Here is a 19834-nt window from a genome sequence, read left to right on the forward strand (position 1 = left end):
CTTTTGTCAAATGACCCTCCCTCTGGCCATATCTGGGGTAGCCCCTCTCCTTTCAGCTCGGTTACCCATTGGTCGTGGTATTTCTTGATCCGCTCCGCGTGCCCTGGAAGGCTTTTACAAATATGTGATAATGGTGTTTCAGGCCCCATCTTTGTGTGCTCCCCTGGTGCTTATGTGTCTCTGTATCTCTACACCTCCAATGGTACTATAGTATAGATATTACTTTTTGTATTCTACTCCACTTCCAGTGTTATGCTCGCTTGGGCTCTCCCTCCCTTAATTGTTCGATACAAAAACTGTCTGTACACAATTTCTACTTTGTTCTCTTCGGGAGACACATACAAGAGCAATCCATCATTTATTTTAACACTATCAACCCGGAAATCAAAGGGTACCCACTCACGTCACTTTCTCAGCGTTGCTTCAAAAAGAATTTTTATCCGGTCACACTTACCATGACCATTTGACAATTACACGTTCATATCCGTTTTACACATTCGCAAATGACAAAGTTATCCCTTAACACATACGAGGTGCACACACCTCTTGGTAACACTCCGTACACCAGTCACGCTGCCCTCCCTTTCCTCCCTAGCCGGCTGTCCCTGTCTATCTTGCTCAGCACATGTGCATATATTTATAGGTTTTAACCTTCTCTCCCCCCCTAGTAGGACCCTTGTTCTCTTATTTTTCTCCCAAGTTTGTGCTAATTCCGTTGTTATTCTCCCCCTACCCCTAAAGAAAAAGAAAAAGAAGTAGTAGCGATCACTAATATATTCTCAGTGCCCCCTTTTGCTGAACACTTTTATCTTGTATTTCACTTCGTCATATATTCCCAGCACTAGTCAATATAGCACTATGCGGCGCCGCCTTCCACCCCCTTTCGGAGCTAGGTTCCCATCACTTCTATCTCTTTTCTCACCTCGTAATCCTAATGGCCATATGCAAAGAAAAAGAAAAAGAAAGGAAATTTTAGAGTAATCCTTAGTATATCTTCGTACCCCCTTCACGTTCCCTGTCCTACCCTTCTCTCCCCACTCCCTTTACGATCGCTCACACTCAGTACTCACGTGCCCGTCTTGAACCGATAGTCTCCGAAACTGGGTCCGTCCAGGCAGTGTCACCGGTAACTCAACGGTCAGCCCCTGGCTCCGGCGAGCGGCACTCAAAGGGGATTTTTTTCCAATCGGGATCCCGTACCCTTTCTCATTGAGTGCGCACTTCTTAGTGTGCCGGTCGCCGTTGGCGGGCAGCCTCCCGGAGCCGGCTCACCGTGCGTATCCCTTCTCGACCGGAGATTCTCGTGCCAAACGGGGACGGTTATAAGGAGTTTAGGAAGAAAAAATCACGCTATCGGGGTCACCACTGAAGGCAAGCGTCCCCAAACAGCACGATCCTCCCCGCAATGAGAGACAATGAAGGACTCTCCCAAAATGGGAATAAGGCCAAGACAGAGTGCGGGTGAGCGTAAATGGGAGTTTATCAATCAGAATTGGGCATGCAAAGAACTCTGCAAACTCCGAGAGCGCTCTGTCTGACAATAGCAAAGACAGGCGTATATATTTACAAAAAACGTCATCAAAACCTACATACTATAGGGGGCACAAATTCATGGGGATTGGGTGGCGACGACTAACTATAGGTGCTGCTGTGATGTGGTTGGCTTTGGCTGGAAGACGTCATTGGGCAGCCTCGTGGGTTGGGCTGGGCCTGGCCGGGTGGCGGAGTTCATCCAGGCGGTGTTGTGGGGCCATCGTGGCCAGTGGCATAGATGAATGTCTCTTCCTGACTTATTAGCCCTATTCCATGCACACCGCAGTCATTCAAGCAGTTTTAGTGTTATCTTCTTCAGTAAATCTTACAATAGGTTATGCAACAGGTTAATGCAACACAGGAGGAATGCACCTTGTGAGGGGACTGGAGGCAATACGTCAGGGCATGGTTACCAGTGTCCTGTTGACCGGGGCCATAGGTCGAGGGGCTAAGCTTCAGGGCCTGGCACGGGCGGTACATGTCTTTCTGCTTTGTTAGAAGTTGTTATGGATGTTCCGCTGTGTGTTGTCAAAGCGTGGGGTGTCTTTATTGCACAGGGCCGTAGGTCTGAGGTGGTCTGGTGGGTTGTGAGGTTTACTGCTATGCTGTAAATAATGCAGGTGGCGGGTGGTGGCCTTGGGTGCTACAGAGGGGGTTACAAATCTTTGAAGCGGCTCCAGTCTGGTTTGGGGGAGGTAAAGCAGCGCGGCGCGGTTTCTGCTCTCATGCCTTTGGCAGCCTTCACAGGGTGGGAGGGGGAATGGCCTTGCAAGTATTTCACAAAGGTATCTCCCTCGTGTGTTGCTGAATACAAGTAAAGACATCGCAAACATTTGAACACTTTCTATAATACTTATTTAGAATCACGTCAAAAACATGCTTTTAACCTTTGCTGGGTGCGTTTCGATTATACCCAGATCGAGCATCATATTTGTACATTACACTCTAGCAGCTACAGTGTTTTAGTTACATGCATATACATTTGCGGTAAATGAGGTAGTGGTTGGATCAGTGGAGTACATAGAAAACGGCCCGCCACCGTCCGTGACGGTGGTTGCATATGAGGGGCTCAGACATTCACACATGATACGTGTACTCTTGCGCATTCTTTAATGAGTTCATAGTATAGTTGCATCCGCTTTCTCGTGTACTCTAGCAGCATTAGCTTTAGTTATGGCGCGAGCCCATGGGGTGTAAGTATCTCAGTAATACGTGTAACAAATAGATTCTTGGTGCGTTCTTTTATTATTAACATCCAACTGCAATGGTGTATGTTCATTGTTGCTTATATCATGGGGGCATGATCTCTTTTTAATTATACATCTTACAGGCTTTTATAATATAAGGGATTTTATGAGAGGAAAGCATCCTTTGCAAGTAGTTTAAACATAAATATATGAGGATTGTCAGGCCTGTGACGACCATTTTACTGTTCATTGTATCTTGCCTAAGCCTGCTGGCCGGGTCATGCTGGGAGCGATGATACGATACACTACGGAAAGTGACTGTTACAATGTTAGAGCATTACACTGGCTCATGTCCTTCTGGCTCGTGGGAACGGGCTCGCAGCGGATCTACCAGGGTGCTGCGGCAACAGGGATGTTCTCCAAGGGTGGGGGCCGCACTACAGTGCGCTGAGCTCACGCCATCTTTACTGGGCAGAGAATGGTTTTTGGGCCTAACTAAATTTGTGTTGTGATCAATAGATGTGGGCATTCGATATGTGCGGGCAATTAATACGTGCGGGCAATGTCTCCAGTGGGCGTGCCCTCCACCACCTGGGCCCGGGTGGCACGAGGAGACGCCCAAGAGAGCCACAGTCCTCACCTGGGGAGAAAGTGCAGGCGAGGGGGGTCGTTTTGGACCAGTCCTCCCCTACACAACCAAAGGAAACACGGTGTTAAAAATCACATTTAAAATACATGAGAGAGTGGGGAAAAAGGGTCTTACTCTATACAGGTTAAAAAAATCAAGACCTCAAAATCCAGTAAAATTGCTGGGGGTCTATAAGGTGCAAGGAATTAGCAGATTTCTGAGAATTCTCCCTAACAGGCGGCAGGAAGGCTATTCCAGGGGGAGTCACCTGCTGAGAATAAGTATCTCCCACCAAATCTCTGCTTGGAGAACCGGCTCACTCGCAGAAGATTGGTGGTAGATGAGCAGAGGACTCGTGAGGGACAGTATTTAAGTATGCAGCGTTGAAGGTAGGTGGGTCCCAGGCCCCAGAAAGCCTTGTGAACAATGCAAAAGTGTCTCAAATCTTTGCAGCCATGGAGAGCCAGTGGAGGGATTTCAGTGCCGTAAAAGCCAGAAAAGGTCACGCTGCTTGCCCAGATGGCTTTCCTATTGATTTATTTGCTCACTTCAGCAATCTTTTAGTTCCCAAACTTAATGAACGTTATTCCCGTTTCCTAACAAATAAAAAGGCACAGGGATCCTTCTCGGAAGCCATGTTAAGTTTTCCCTAAACCCAATAAAGACTCTGAATTGCCCCAGAATTACAGATCAATTTCCTTAATTAATACTGACTGCAAAGTGGTTGCCAAGATTCGAGCAAATAGACTTCTCCCCCTATTACCTAATGTACTTAAAAATGACCAGGTTGGATATGTAAAAGGGAGATTATCTTCTGCCAATATTAGGCTATATTTTGGATGTTCTAGACACAATTCATATATCCAAAGATCCCTGCTACAGCACTAAATGCAGAAAAAGCATTTGATAGAGTACAATGAGACTACAATTTTCAAGCCCTAAAGTGGCATGGGACCGATTTCCCCTTTCTCTCCATGATCAAAGTATTATATTCTAACCCTAAAAATAGCAGTTTTTATTCATGGACAAATGTCCCTATACTTTCCATTATTTAGAGGCACACGTCAAGGTTGCCCTCTTGCCCCACTTCTTTTCATTTTAGCCTTAGAACCTTTTTTAGAGGCAATTAGACAGGAGAACAGTATACTGGACATTAAGTGGAAGAGTCTAGGGTAAAACTGCAGCTTATGCAGACGATGTACTACTGCTTTTGAAAAAACCTGATATCGGTTTACAATACCTGCTGGACATTATTACGCAATTCTCACGAGCTTCAGGCTATTAGTTAAATACAGATAAATAGGAAATTCTGCCCCTTAACATACACTGTACTAAGCATCATACTCCATCTATAGATATGAACTAGTGCCCTACATGTATCGCATATTTTGGTATTCATATTTCTTCTTCTATTAAAGATATTATTAAACAGAACACTGTAATCTTACTGTCTAGAGTAAAAGCGCTAACAAACGCATGGTCTCCCTTCTATTTATCCTGGTGGGGTTGTTTGAAATCTATTAATAATATCCCCAATTATGTTATATCTTCTTTATATGCTTCCAATCCCCCTTCCCTCTTCTTTCTTTACATCTATTGACTCCTGTTTAGTTAAATTCCTTTGGGTAAAGAAGAAGGGTAGAATTTCTTTATGTAAACTTAAAAAACCATGGGCTTGTGGCGTAGTAGGGTTTCCAGATTTAAAAAAATACCATATAACCTTTGTTTTTCGACAAGCACAACTATGGTTTAATCCTGTTGACTATAACAATGCGCTTACGTGGCTTCTTTTGGAGAGAGCGATGGTTTCCCCTCTAACTCTTGCTGATTGCTAAATCAGCAATAGGAAAAATAGATGAATTAACTGTGCAAGTCTATCTGCCCATTATCTTAGAACCTATATGTTTACCTCTGTTACAAAATCATCCCAGTTCATTTCACAATATATTTGGTTTAATTTCTTGATAAAGGTTAATAAAAGAGCTATCTTTTGGAAAATCATGGGCGCGATTATGAAAAACTATGACTTACTAATATGTAAAGCCATGGCTCCTAACGCAGAAAGAATGAAACAAATGTTACATTCAACTTTTACTGCCTCCTTATTCTATAAAAATCTTTCACAGGTGCCTCCCTTAGAAATGTATGGAATTGTCAGGCTGCATGGCAGCAGTGTTAGGGAGAATTCTCAGAAATGTGCTAATTCACTTCTACCTTAGAGACCCCTGGCTCTTTTGCTGGACTTTAGGACTGTTAATTTTTATCCTGAAGAGGGTGAGACCTTTTTCCACTCTCTCATACATTTTTATTTGATTTGAACCCTGTGTTTCTTGTGGTGTTGGAGTCTGACAAACTCCATAGGCGTAATCTTTTTACATTGTGTCACACAGCACCCTCAGTGCAGTGTCACAGAGAAGTTCTTTGGATTTCTTCTAAAGTTTAAATACCTTCTCTTGGAAAACTACTGTTTCCAAGAGTAGTAAAGTTAAATTGACTTTACTTACATTTTCCTCTTTATAGACCCATTTTCTTCTTTATAGACCCAGCACACACTATGTTACAATAGGGTCCTGGAGGGGTTAGTTAGTATCCCCTTTGTCTAACTTCTCGTGTAACATTTTTGTTTCCCTTTCTACACTTAATGGCTGGTGGCAGTGGTTTACTTTTTCCTACTATTGTGTGTTTTTACCGCAGGCTGTGTTCGCAGCTGCAGTATAGCACCCATGGGTGCCCATTTTGTGAAAATGGCCCCGGTCTTCTTTGTTGCCATTTCTTTTTGGAAAGGTCCTTCTTGAGATTTACTCTGCGCGTCAAACCAGGTTTGGTCCCTGTTAGGGAGAATTATCAAAAATGTGCAAATTCCCTCCACCTTAGAGACCCCAAGTAACTTTGCTAGATTTTGAGGACATGATTTTTTTACCTGGAGAGAGTGAGACCTTTTTCCCACTCTCTCACGTATTATTGTGTGAATTTTACCTCTGATTCTTTTGGTCATGGAGTCTGACAAACTCCATAGGCATCATCTTTTACATTGTGTCACACAGCACCTTCAGTGCAGTGGCACAGGGAAGTGTTTTAGATTTCCTGAGGTTTAAATACCTTATCTGGGATCAACTACTGTTTCCCAGAGCAGTAAAGTGAAATTAACTTTACTTAGCATTGTACTTGCTAGACCCAGCACACCCTATCTTACAATAGAGTGCTGGAGGGGTTACTTAGTATCCCCTGTGTGTCATGAACTACAGAACGCGTCCCTTTTGGGCTTCCTGGTCCTTGTCACAACGGGGCTTGCACTCCCTGATACTCCCAACATGGCCGTCCAGCGTGGAACCCCTTCTTCGCTCTACATGTTGGACGTAGCGTATTCTATTGATAGACCACACCCCCCGCGGCTCTGCGCGTCTCAATGCTATTGCGAAGTACCGACCAGACGTGTACTCCGTAGCTCGCGGTATTGATTCCCTGATTCTGTCCCTCCTAACCCCATTCCTAGTCCCTCTCCTTTCTTCTTACCTCCTGGACTCGTGTGCTGAGTTGTGCACCTTCTTCGTTTCCCGGATTCCTGGATCGTTGCATCCCGGAACTTTGAACGCACACTGGAGTCGGAAGAGACTCGTGAAGCCTTATTCAAGACCAGGTCCGTCCGCAAGAAGACATCGACCATGAACTCCAGAAAAGATCGGACTCAGGTGAGAAGGGGGGGGAACTCTGTGACACTGTGTCTTAATGCTCATGTAAACATTTTTGTTACCCTTTCCTCAATTGATTGGCTGGTGGCAGTGGTTTTGTTTTGAACTACCTTGATTGGCATTTACCATGACTGTTTGCGGCTCCGGTAAAGTAACCGCGGCAGCCATCTTTTTCGAAATGGCATCCAGCCATCTTTGCTAAAATGGTCCTTCTAGAGAGTTCCTCTGCGCGCCAAACCAGGTTTGGTCTCTGTTCATTTCACCTTTGTCAGGGTTTCTGAGAGAAACCCGCCTCTGGCGTCCGAGTGTCTGCGGTAGGCAGGAAGTGAGGGAGGTGCCCGAAACTCCCTGTGCTTACTCTCCTAGGAGACGCAAATGCACTCTGTGGTGATTGGCTGGTTGAGTGACAGCTAGGCTGGAATAAATGGGAGAGAACTGAATAAAAGGCGAGTCTTTGGCTTGGAAGGCAGAGTCGACCACTGGACGAAGGAACCGAAGAAGAGCTTGACGAGGATGCCTGCTGCAACTCCTAGACCGTCGGTTTGCCCGGTGAAGCCCTGCTGCAGTGACTACTTGCCAAGTTCGCACTGACAGAGAAGCCCCTGGAAGGACGACTTCTCCCTTTGAGTTGGTGGGACCAATCAACTCCAGAGTGAGCCACCTGGACACCCATCTCAGAGGTGGTTGACTTTCCTGAGAGTTGCCGCAGGAACCGTATAGGCAGGGAGAGGGACACCAGATTGTGTGCATTACTTTTTTAAGCTGGTCTAAAGCTTTTGGAAGATCCTCCGGACTCCCATGAAGCAGGACTGACTAAGCCTGAGCCCCCTCAACAGAGTGCTGGACCGCAGAAGCAAGGAAAGTCCACAAGGTGTCTAAGAACCGCAGTGGTGCTATTTGCGAGTAGCTGAAACCACAAACTGCTGCTGATCTGAACTGTGCCCATTGCTGCTGCCGACCTTCAAATCGTAGTGCAGGAGTCCCCAGGCGGTCCTCCCTCTTGTCCCCACGACTGAGGCCCAGGAACAACAGGATCTGCAGGAACTTCAACTGGAACAGAAGCCAGCTGGAACCAATTTCCTCAGACCTAAGGGGTACTTGCCTCTTGTTGTGTAGCCTTGCTAGCTCTCAGTTGAGACTTGTTTTGGTTGCCTTTTGCAGAGTTGCTTGCAGCTTTGCCTCCCAGCGTGTGGCCCTATAGCAATTTAATTTCTTACAAAGAGTTCTAAAACATTGTGCAAGACTTTTACTTGCCTTAAGAATAACTTCAGCTCCCCTAGACTTGGCTCAAGTGACATTGGCTGTCCTGGCTCCCTGATAGACTCTTCTAACCTCTGACTTTGTGTTTTGATCTGTCCCTCCAAAAAGTCACACATTCTATAACTTGGGTAGCTGTGTGAGGGGACTCTAGTCTCTAGACAAGATAGAGAGAATGCCCTTAGAGAACCTCTTGACAATAAAAATACTTGAACTTTCTTTGAGAGCTGCTGTGTTTTTGAGGCCATCTGTGACCGTGTCTAAACTGGTCTTTGTTGATGTGTCTAGAATAGCTCCTAACACCTCATCCTCTTTCCCTCTCATCATCCTTCACTGCCCTTCATTTCATTCCCTTATCTCTGTAGGTCTCCAACGCTAACTCTCTCCCCCAATCCTTCCTCAGCAACAGCTCACTCTTATCTGCTCCACGATCGCCAGTATTTTGATTCTACTTCCTTCCCAACCTCTCTATAATCTGTTAATCTCTCCCTTACCCTCTCGCCTTTTCTTCATTCTCTTTTTTTCTGACCTCTTTCTCCCTTCCTCTTAACAGCCCTGCCTTACATTGTCCATCTCTGTGGCTTTATTTTACGTGGCTACTCTGCATTGAGCCTGGGATTATGTTTTTTTTAAATGTATAGTTATTGTCTCTTTAAAAAATCTCTTTTGGCTCATCTCAATTATTAAGGGCAGTTGATGGCGGGTCAGTTTTTTCACTAAAGTTGCCTCTCTCCAGAACTCATCTTGCTCATAGCTTTTCTTGTTCCACTTCATGTTCTTGCATAGCTTCTTTTTGTACTTCATTTCTCTTGCACTGCAGCCCCTTCTTGCTTGTAGCCTCCGTCCTACATTCCACTTTCTTGCACTTGTCTCTTGCACTTTTCCCATTACATGCATGTGTATTCGTTTCATACCTACTTTGTTTTTTTCATGCAGTCTTCCCTTGAATCGTCTTCTTTTAATGGCAAGGACAACCTTTCCACTGCTTTCATTCTGGTACCCCTCCCTCCACTGTTACAGTTTCTTGCTGATTGTCACTTGCACACTCTGTCCTCGTTCATGTCTACTCAGCCAAAGTTATTTTGTTTGCATGTGTTTAGTGCATATGTCTTTTTTTGGTGGTATATTTCCATAGTCTGCACTGTTCATTCTGCATGCCTCCTCTTTCTTCTGCTAATCTACTAGTGATCTTCTCTTGTATTTTATTTCTTATTTTTTCTGGCACACCAAGTATAATACTGGGAATGCTTCTGTTTTCCCTGAACCTTTTTTCTATTACTGCCCTCTTGCGTGGGTTTTTGCACCCGTTTTTTACTTTGCATGTCTCTACAGTCCTTCATAGCCTGCTTTTCTTGCATACATTTTCTCTTGAATGCCATTTTCTTTGACATTGGGTACGTCATTTGGTGCAGATTAAATGACATGCTGGTCTTTCTTCTCTCAAGGTGTAGCTCCATTTAGCGGTGCCACAACTGGCACAGGTGGCAGAATCCGGGATGTTCAATCTACAGGCCGCGGTGCTCATGTGATCGCAGGCACAGCGGGATACTGTTTTGGTAATCTACAGATACCAGGTAGGTTGTTTACAATTTTGTGTATCTGCATCTAGTTGGACAGAAAGTTAGCCTGTAGTTGTCACACAGGCAACAGAGCTTGACTGTGAGGTGTCATGAACAGTTGCTTAAGAGTATGCCTTAGGAAGCACCCTCAATAAGATTTTTCATGGATGCCACCCATTTGTGTGCTGCTATTTTGAATGCTGAATCTCCTTGTTGCTTCCAAATTAGCTGCCTCTTCTGTATTATATGTATTTTTGTGTTTTCTCTGCCCCCCCTTTCCTTCTATTGACTCTTCGTTTCGCTTATTAAGTGTATCATTCTTCCACTCACTGGTTGCCTGACAATTACTAGGTTATGAACTTCCTTGGGAAGATCCATCTCTCGAGTACCCCAGAAACTTTGCTCGGCCCATGGAGGTGGCAATTGAGGCCAGTAATGGAGCATCTGACTATGGCAACAAATTTGGGGAGCCTGTACTGGCAGGTAAGTGTCTGGTGATCAAGTGTTTGCATTGCAGATTCCTGTTACAACAGTATGCAGAAGCTTGTGCATGTAACAACTGTGCATGGTAGTTTATGGTGCTGAATGAGGGCCAAGAGAAGGGGCAGTATGTACATATATGCTGATGATTGAGATGAAAGTGGCTCAATGTAGTCATATGTGGGAGCATTGCAATTTGGATAAGGCAGGAGTTTTCAATTGCTCTGCATATCTAGTATATCATACCACACCTGGAACACCACACAGAGTTTAAATATTCTTTATGATGAGGGCCCCTACAAGGGTTTGTTGGGGGATGAGGGGTTACAAGCTGGTGACTGTTAGGGTAACTTTTCTTTTTAATACTTTCCTCCCATAGACTTCTAGGGAACACCCTTTCTTTTTGTGTTCACTCCTGTCCTGACTTTTTGAAGGTAGGTAAAGCCTAATGCTTTATTTCCCTTGCCCTTCTGCTCTTTCTTTGGTGGAAACGGATCAGTTCATATGACTATCAGTGCTGCGACACTGTCTTTGTGAATTTCTTGTGCTTACCATTTAAAGTGATGTGTGAAATTGTAAGTGCAGTTAGGATACTTTGTATCCTTATCCTTAACTTTTAATGCAATTGTTTTTTGGTTACTTTTAATTTCACTCGTGCACTTTTGCAGTTGCCACAAATGGCTGCTAAGGGTGATTTGCACTCTAGGATGGCCGTGCTCCAAGGTTTTCGCATGTTTTTGGCCGTATTGTTCTTTGGCCGCCTTCCTGTCTTTGAAGGTCAGGAAATACCATATATGGAATGCCCTTTCCCAAAGAAAGCTGCTTTCGTGGGCAAAGGGGTAGTTTGTGTGTGAACCCAGATCTGGGGCTGGGTCGGTCTGGTCCAGTACACATCCTGATGACTGAATAGATGTTGTGGCCAGTGGCTATCCCTGAACTGTTGACTTCTGGGCGCAAACCCCTAACCATATTGGGGTTGGACTTTATAAGGGGATCTGTGAAAGGTTATTCTAAAGTGTCTTTTCTAATTCTTCTGCATCTGAATACTTACCTATCACATATGGAAGGTAGCGTAACTTTAAATTGCCCTTAACAGTGGTGTTTAGGTGCACAAATTAATAATAATGCTTGGTACCTTTGTGGCTTTTATCAGCTATATATTGAAATTGTATTTATCGATTATATAGGAAATGTTGTCTTTTCTTAAAATGTTAGTTATATTTCAAATGATGGTAATTTGTAGTAATGTTGATTAAATTGTGTGAAAGGTTGATATTTAACCATATGCACATACATTTAAAAAAAAAGAAATTTAAAAAAGAAAACTTACCTGTTTTGTACCAGCTATTGAAACGCATGCTATCTTATATCTCCTAAGGGTCAATGTATAGATGTATTTCATAGTGTTGGTGTGACAATATTTGACTAGAGGTTTTACTTGCTTAGTGTGTATTTCAAAGGTCGAATTATTTGAATTATTGAATGTTTTCATACTTGGCTGTCTACCTTCGCACTCTTTGATGTTACTCTTCCCAAACAGGTGTGCACTTTTTCCCTGCTAAATGCTCTCTCGTTTCCTCCCCTGCCTATCCAGTTCCCACCTGACTCTCTCCCCCCTAATCCTCTTCAGCTAGAAACCTCTGCGTCATCTATGACTCTTCACACACCTGCTCTACTTTTATCTTCAAAACTACAACAGCAGCTCGCCTCATCGTCCTAAATATTAGGAAAATCGGGCACTTCCTTCCATTCAATACTGGCAAGTATATCTTAACCACTCTGGTCTTCTCCAAACTGGTCTACTGTGCCGGCATCCTCTTTGCTCTCCCCAACTATTTTTTTCAACAAGATCATTAACTTCACTACCAGGAGTCTTTGAATTGCCTCACCTCATACCTACCTCTTTCCATCATCCGGCTGGATAAAAAACAAGTCCAGATTTTAATTTCTTCTCCTGGTTCACAAATCTATCCGCGGTAAGGCACCACTGCAGCTACCCTCCTCTATCCAAATCTGCAAGCCTTCTCGTAATCTCTGCTCTGCCTCCTCAACTACCCTATGGATCTTCCCCTGGACATCCGAGAAACCGTCCACAGCGATTTGTTTAAAGCCAAACTCATCACCTTAGAGTTACCCTCTTAACTACCTCTCATCTGCCTTCAAGCTAAAATGGTTCATTTGCCTCTAACCTAGCTCTGTCCCTCACATTCTCTGCTTCCACTCGAACACTAAATCCATCATGGTAACATTCTTAACATAGCTGGACGTACCGCCTACCTGCATTTAAATATGTTCAATATTGATGGTCCTTAATCTATGTAGGTCCACCCATGTATTGTCCCAGTGACCGTTCCAGTTACTCCTCACCATAACCTGGTCAGAAGGTCACTCAAACCCACCCTAGTGTAAGAAGCTTCCTGTCATATCTGATGTCTTATCTAGTGCACGTTTGTTTGCTATCAAAAGAGCATTGCTCTTTCCTGTATATAAAAAACTGCAATTATTGGTGGTGTTGTGTGTGGACTCTTTGTAGCCCTACATCACTCACAGCCCTTATGACAGTAAGCCCTGCCACTCTGCTACCTACCTTGATTGGGTAGGACTAAAATAAAATCTTAGTGTCTCCCTGTTCACCATAATAGTGTGGCCTCGCAAAACCTACCCACCAGGGTTGATTTTGGAAATCCATCTCAACGCCTTCCACTCCAGAGGTTGAAGCACTGGCGAAGGCCTTCAAGAGATCAGTGTTGGGAAAGATTTTTCTCTTTTGCACCTTTCCCTCCATTTACTTCAATCGGACACCCTTCTTTTTGCTTGTTTTTTAATCTGTTCTGACTGCTTTGAAGGGAAGTAAAGCCCTCAACTTCTCTTCCCTTGCTCATTGTTATGGGGAAACTGAAGACTGTCTGCAATGAAAGACTATCGGCCTCATTACTCGTCTGCTGGGTTACCGGCAGACTCGCCTTACTGTTACCGGTGCCGGATATCCATGTAAAATTGGGATATTATGGGTGCCGGCAACAGCGGTAAGTTCCCATTCCATGAATGGCATGGGAACTACTGGAGCATGAGCACCATTTTTAATGGTGCCGGTGCATCAGTGATTTATCTGCGGTATGGCACTGAACTCTCAGCAGGTCGGGCCTGCTGCTAGTTCACTGCCCCTACTGGCAGACTCTGAGTAAGCCGATCTGGGAAAAATGCCAGAGCAGGTAGTACCGGCTATTTTACTGGCTTTTTTCCTAGACCGGCTTACTCCTATGAGGCCCTATGTCTCTTTTAGAATTCCTGTATTTTATCAATTGCACACAGCACCTTACAGTGCAGTGCAATGGGGATACGTTGTATCCACATAACCTATGATCTTCTGGGTTTTTGTATGTGCACAAAACAAGCTGGGGGGTGCAATTATATTTTTACTGTTTTTGTATTATTTTACTTGTGCACTTTTGTGTTTACCGCAAAAGACTAATAACGGTGGCTAACACTTAATGATGGCTGTGCCACAAGGTGTTTTGCTTGTTCTTTGGCCATATTGTAGTTTGGCCTTCTTCCTGCCCTGTCGGGTCAGGAAATCCCATATGCGGACATGCACTTGTCCGGAAAAGCTGTTGGTCCCAGTACACATCCCTTGGTGCTAGAAAGTCTGATACTGGGCAGATTTGAAACCAACTACTTGTCCCTGTCAGGCAAAAAAACATGATGTTATATTCGACCCCCGTCTCTCCTTATGTCCTCACATCACGGACCTTGCCAAGAATGCCCACTTTCAGCTGCACCTTCTCAGAGGCATTCTCCCTTTCCTCACCTTCCCCCAGAAACTCAATGTCTCCAGAACAGCCTCTTCCTCAATCTGCCTAACTCCTCCCTTCGCCCCAGGGACCACATCTCTCCAGCCCTAGCATCACTCCACTGGCTCCGGGTTGCTGCAAGGATCACATTCAAGACCCTCTGCATCATCCACAAGTCTTTCTGGGGGCTGGGACCCTGCAACATCCAATTCTCTCTAGAACCCTCTCCGCCGCAGGTGCCTCTGTAAGTGTCACGACTCGCTCCCTTCGCTCCCGTTCCTGCCACTTTGGGGCATGTTTTGGGGTTTATTCCCTACTGGACATTTCCTCCGAACCTAATGCTACAGTGCTGTGATGTATTGGGAGCGCTAAAACCTTATTTTCCAAGTTACTTCCCTTCCGGATCCATTCCAGATTTTTGGCAGCCAGCATGCTACTTTACTCAAATGACTATGCTTCCCAGAATGCCTGGCTCACTGCTTCACCTCCTCCCTTGCAGGACAAGGTTGGGTGGAGGATAGGCAACACCTGTGGCTGCAGGTGCAGCAGGTGGCACACCTGAGGGGTGTGCTCGTTAAGCAGCTTTAAAAGCCTCAGTTTACTTCAGTCCAGCGCTGGTCATCGTTGCAGTGTTCCTGTTGTGACTAGTCCCTTGTTCCTGGCTTTTGTGCCTAGTTCCTAGTTCCTGTTTCTTGTTCCTCCACCCTGGATTTCGGATTCATGTGCTAAATTGATTTCTGCTTTCTGGATTTCCCTTTTTTAGATTTAGTTTCCTGCCTTTTCTCCTTGGATGGGTGGGTAAGGTTTCCTTTTGTGATATCATTTTCCCTGCTCCTTACTTCCTATTGGGATCCATGCCATGTTTTCCATTTCACTTCTGCATTTATTTCCCATTTAATTATTTAGGTGTGGGGTGCTGTAGTAACTAGTCCCTGTGTGAATGCCTTTTGTTTTCCTCACTATTTCTTTAATCACAATTCCTACTTGCTCCTTGACTTAGGTCTTAGGTATTTAGTTATCCTCCACCGTTGCTGTTATAGCCTTCTGGGTCCCTGTTTGATCAACTGGGTTCGTGGGTTTACTGACATTCAAGTGGTCTTTCCGGTTCTCGTGAGTACTGTTTCTAAGTTCCTTATTCAGTATCATCCAGAGTGTCAGCACACAGATCCTGTCCTTGCTTGCCCTCTACGTGGGCTTAGCGCTCTCAGTATCTGTAAGAGCATAGTGGGTAAGGAGTTTGCCGACTTTCCTTTCAGTCATAAGGAGGTTCTAAGTGCTTATCCCACATCCCTTTTCATATATAGGTATTTTTGTTTCACTCTATCTGCACTCCTGGGTTTTAGTATTATGAGTCGTGGTTCTTGTGTGCACGTTGTTTGATTCAAGGTTATTCACTGTGCGATTTTGTGCACATTTCCCTTGCCATATTCGCTGCCTTTGTACTCACCTGATTAATCCTGACAGTAAGGGAAGCATGGCATCAAAAAGAAGACCGACCCAAAGGATACGTTTGGAAAACCTTAGGATGGGTGCACGCTCAACCATCAAATAATAAATAGCACAGCCCTAGTGGAGTGTGTCAAAACAAGATGGCATATGCTAACACAACCTAAAGCCAGCCCTTACTCTAATGTAACAAAATGTTTGTGGGAAAAAATGTGTATGCAAAAGGAATAATGTGCAAGACTATAAAGAATCAATGTGGCTGAGTCAGCTCTCCTCCCCACATTGGACGGCACGGGGAAAGGCGACCCCCGTAGACAGGATGACACACTGTGGCTCAGGTTTTTCAAAATTAAAGGTAGTTCATAACGTAGATTGAGGCCCGTCTGGCCTTCAATGCTAAAGTCTTTTTCCAGCTTCAATATAAAGTTCAGCAAAAGGTTCACACCGGTCTCCATCAGTTGGGCTCGGACCTTTTGAAGTAGAAAGTTCATGTGGATTCCCCCTGTCGAGCTCAGACCCCTTCAAAATAGAAGTTCAACGTTGGTCCCCCTCCACCGGCCATAGAGCTATCACAGTTCAACACTTGCTGGGCTTCCCTTCCCCAAGCTTTTTACACTTCGGGTCTCCCTCAGTTGGGCTCAGACCGCTTTTTGGATGTCGAAGACTTTCGAATGTGCCTGGTTTCTTTACAGACCTCCGCAGGACCACTTCGACTTTAAGTTCACTGTTCAACTTTTCCTCTCCCCTTCTCTCGGGTTAACTTTTATCACTTTAATTTTTACAGTTCATTCACTTTTATCGCTACAAACAAGGTACCTTTCACAGAGACTTTCGATGGGACTACTTCCCTTCGCCAGACTATTCCGTTACTCATTATCACTAGTTCCACAGCTGTCCTTACTTTAAAGTTAATTTGCAGGTCTGCCTTTCCTTGCGTCTCATCCACACGCGTGCAGCCTTCACTTGCAATCTATTGTTGCAAACTTCAATCTTTCTTAGCTAACCCAGGTCTCTCAGGTCGCTTGCCAACTCACCGGCTGTGTGCGTCTTACTTCTGGTTTCTGCAGTTTTCCACGAGTCAAGGTTAAGTCCACAGGTTTGGCCTTGCCTCCCCAACTCTGCTGTTCACCCGGGAGGGTCGCTGGCATTCTTGAAGCACAATTCAGTTTCCTTGCTTTTCTTCAGGGGTCTCCCCGATCAGGCTCAGACCCTCTCCTTAAAGTTCACAGACAGGTCTCCCTCAGCCAGGCTCGGACCCATTCAAAATTTCACAAAATAAATGTTCTTGGACTTCCAGTCCCAGAAGCCTTCATTCTGATTTTGCTCCCACTTCGGTAGCTCCCCCCTTTGGCACTTTGGCGGTATTGGAAGCTGCAGGAGTTTGAGGATTCTTGTTGAGGTCAGGGTCTCGCCACCTGCCCCTCAATGACCTGGGCTTGCCTGTTTTGCCCAGGGGAGGAGCTCTGTTATGGGCACCACCTGGTAACCCCAGGTGCCCATGATTTGGCTTCCTGGAGGTACAGTTCCCTTTCCACACTGCAGCTTCCTCTGTACTCCCAGGCCCAGCAATCAGGCAGTCCTTCCTCCAGGCCTTCCAGGGTCTCTCCAGCTCTAGTTTTCTCCTTCTGGCTTCCATGCGCCATCCAGCATCCCCATCTCGCTCAGAGTGTGCCTTTTGTGCTCTGCCTTGTATAGTGAGGGGGAGGCTTAATAGGTCTCATGTGAGACTGATTGTCAAGGGAGGCCTGACCTTGCCTGTCCTTGCTAAGAGGACAGTCTGTTGTTAAAAGGCAAGACTCTGTCTTCTGTGTCTGTGTGTGTCTTCTCAGTAATCTTCATTCAATCAATCCCTCTCTTCTTCATCTCAGTGTTTTGGTGGGGGGGGGGGGGGGGGGTTAGGGAGTCATAGTGCTTTCTACTAATTATGGGAAAACTGGGTTTAACATATCCTATGTAGACTGAGGGGATGTCAGGTAGGGGTGTCAGAGAGGGGTGAATACCGCGTCCCTCCCAAGGGTATTCCTCCCGCAGTCCTCAAGGACCACCCTCCCGCAGTCCCCAAGGACCCCCTGTCCAGGTGATAATCCTGCACTGGTCCACCCCCAGGGTCTGGTTACAAAGGCGATGGCTGGGCCCCGGCCACCTCAACAAAAGATCCTCGGTCTATCTGTGAGAACACCCTCGGGTTTCTCACACCTCTCTGGAATGGATTCCCTGCCCCTCTCAGACTTGAGCCGGATCTCCTTAAGTTCCAGAGGTTTCTCAAGACCTTCCTTTCCTCTTCTTCCTTCCCTTTCCGCATGCCCTGCTAATGTCTGCTTCTGGACTGGCTGCCGGGTACCTTTGCCCCCTAGTGCAGTTTATCCCTGCACTAAGTCTCCCCTGACCCCTACATTCCCGTTCAACCTGCACTTGCCCTTCCGGGGCCCTCACCCCGCACTAGCATGGCTGGACCTGCACCCTTGTGGCCCTTCCAGCCCCTTATCTTGCACTTAGATCATGGAAATTCCTTCCCCTGCACTCTCTGTATTCCCCTGGCTCTGTCCCCCTGGCACTCGCTTTTCTAACAGGCCCTTTCGCCCTGACCAGCACTCCCCTCCTCCGGCCCCCCGACATCCTCTCCTCCTGCACTTCTCTTTTACTGCACTTGCATGATCCCACTGTCACAAGTCCTAGTAGGATTGTTTTGTTTTGTGTTCCCTGTTCCCCCCACCCTCTTGTCTTGTTGCACCTTGAAACACATTGTGAATAGGCGCATTAGAACTATCCAATAGAATGAAATAAAAAAACAAAACTGCTGGCTGCTTGAATGGTGCAGATAGTTACCATTGGTGGGCTTGAACCTGCTTCTGCTCCAGGTTTAGCTAAGACTACTCCCAGCCATTCGTCAGATCTACCTTGGAGCCAAGATTCCTGCGAAGAAAAGCCCAATGACGATGCAAGGGTGACTTCTGCAGCTAACCAGTATCCTCTCCAGTGATTGGCCTGGTGGAGCCCTGCTCCTCTGCTGCTCTAAGAAGCCCCTCATCTGCGCTTTGACCCTTGGACCAGTGGTACCAGATCATCTTGACCACTGTTCCAGGTTGCATGTCCCCCAGAACCTTCAGAGGTGTCCTTTGACTGACCGGTGGACTGACAAGCTCCCTCCTGGACTACCTCACTGCAGCCGTTGCCGTTCCGTGTTACGCCTTGTCCATGTGGTGGTTGCCAGCTTGTGCCATGCGTTTCCTACTCCCGAAATCTCAGCTTCCCATCTTTTTATTTATTATTTGTTAGGTGCCTGCACAACAAAATAGTGTTTCAAGGCGCCACACAGCAAAATGGGGAGGGAACAAGGGGAGGATAATTACATAATGGCAAAAGACAGAAAATAAACAATTGTGGTCCTACTAGGCCTTGTGGCATTCGGGCGTGCAAGTGCTGTGAAAAGAAGTGCAGGAGAGGGGGATACCAGAAGGTATCGGCAAGTGCTGGTGAGAGCCCGGGAGGGAGGTGCTGAGGGTGCCAGGGGAGGATCTGCTGGCTAAGTGCTAGGGTGGGGGAATCCCACGAGTTGGATCCACAGCCACCCAGTAGGGGGCTCAGAAGAGCAGTGTTGGGGGGAGGGGTGAGAGGGTACTGGTATCAACTGGGCAGTGGCCTGGTACCTGGGAGATTCATGAAGGTCCAGGCAGCCAGTCTGAGGCAGTGGGGTGATTAGCCGGGACGGGAAAGGGGGAAGAGGCAAAGAAAAGCAGAGTTTTGAGAAGTTTTCCGGAACTTAAGGTGGTCCGGCTCCAGTCTGAGAGGGGCAGAGAGGCTGTTCCAGAGAGAGGCACCAGCTGAAGAGAGGCACCTACTCCCACTCGCTGCTTGGAGAAGTGTTTGACAAGCAGAGAGTTGGAGTTAGAGGAGTGCAGGGCTCTAGCAGGGAAATATTTAGGGAGAGAAAGTTGAAGATGGTGTGGTCCCAGGCCCTAGAAAGCCTTGTGGATGATGCAGAAGGTCTTGAATTTGATCCTTGTGGCCATCGGGAGCCAGTGGAGAGATTTTAGGGCTGGAGAGATACAGCCCCTGGGTTTGAGGCAAAGGATAAGTCTTGCAGGCCTATTCTGGATTATCTGAGGGGGGCGTAGGGAGATGAGGGGGAGATGGAGGAACAGGCTGTTGCAGTAGTCCAGCCTGGAGAGGACCGGAGCTCTGGAAACCTTGAGCTTCTGGGGAAAGGTGTGGAAAAGGAGAATGCCTCTAAGGAGGTGAAGCTGGAAGTGTCCTTATTGGCAAG

The 19834-nt window shown here is 46.1% G+C and overlaps 1 protein-coding gene across 1 annotated transcript in view; it reads left to right on the forward strand.

Moving 5' to 3' along the window:
• Nucleotides 1-19834, forward strand: part of PFAS (phosphoribosylformylglycinamidine synthase) — a 786527-nt gene that overhangs the window by 252474 nt on the left and 514219 nt on the right. Inside the window, exons 9-10 of the mRNA XM_069651729.1 lie at nucleotides 9740-9868; nucleotides 10205-10336. Of these exons, the coding sequence (XP_069507830.1) occupies nucleotides 9740-9868; nucleotides 10205-10336 (261 nt within the window). The remainder of the gene's footprint in view (nucleotides 1-9739; nucleotides 9869-10204; nucleotides 10337-19834) is intronic.

Source organism: Ambystoma mexicanum, chromosome 3p (assembly GCF_040938575.1).
Source record: "Ambystoma mexicanum isolate Mex_15411 chromosome 3p, UKY_AmexF1_1, whole genome shotgun sequence".
NCBI classification, from domain to species: domain Eukaryota; kingdom Metazoa; phylum Chordata; class Amphibia; order Caudata; family Ambystomatidae; genus Ambystoma; species Ambystoma mexicanum.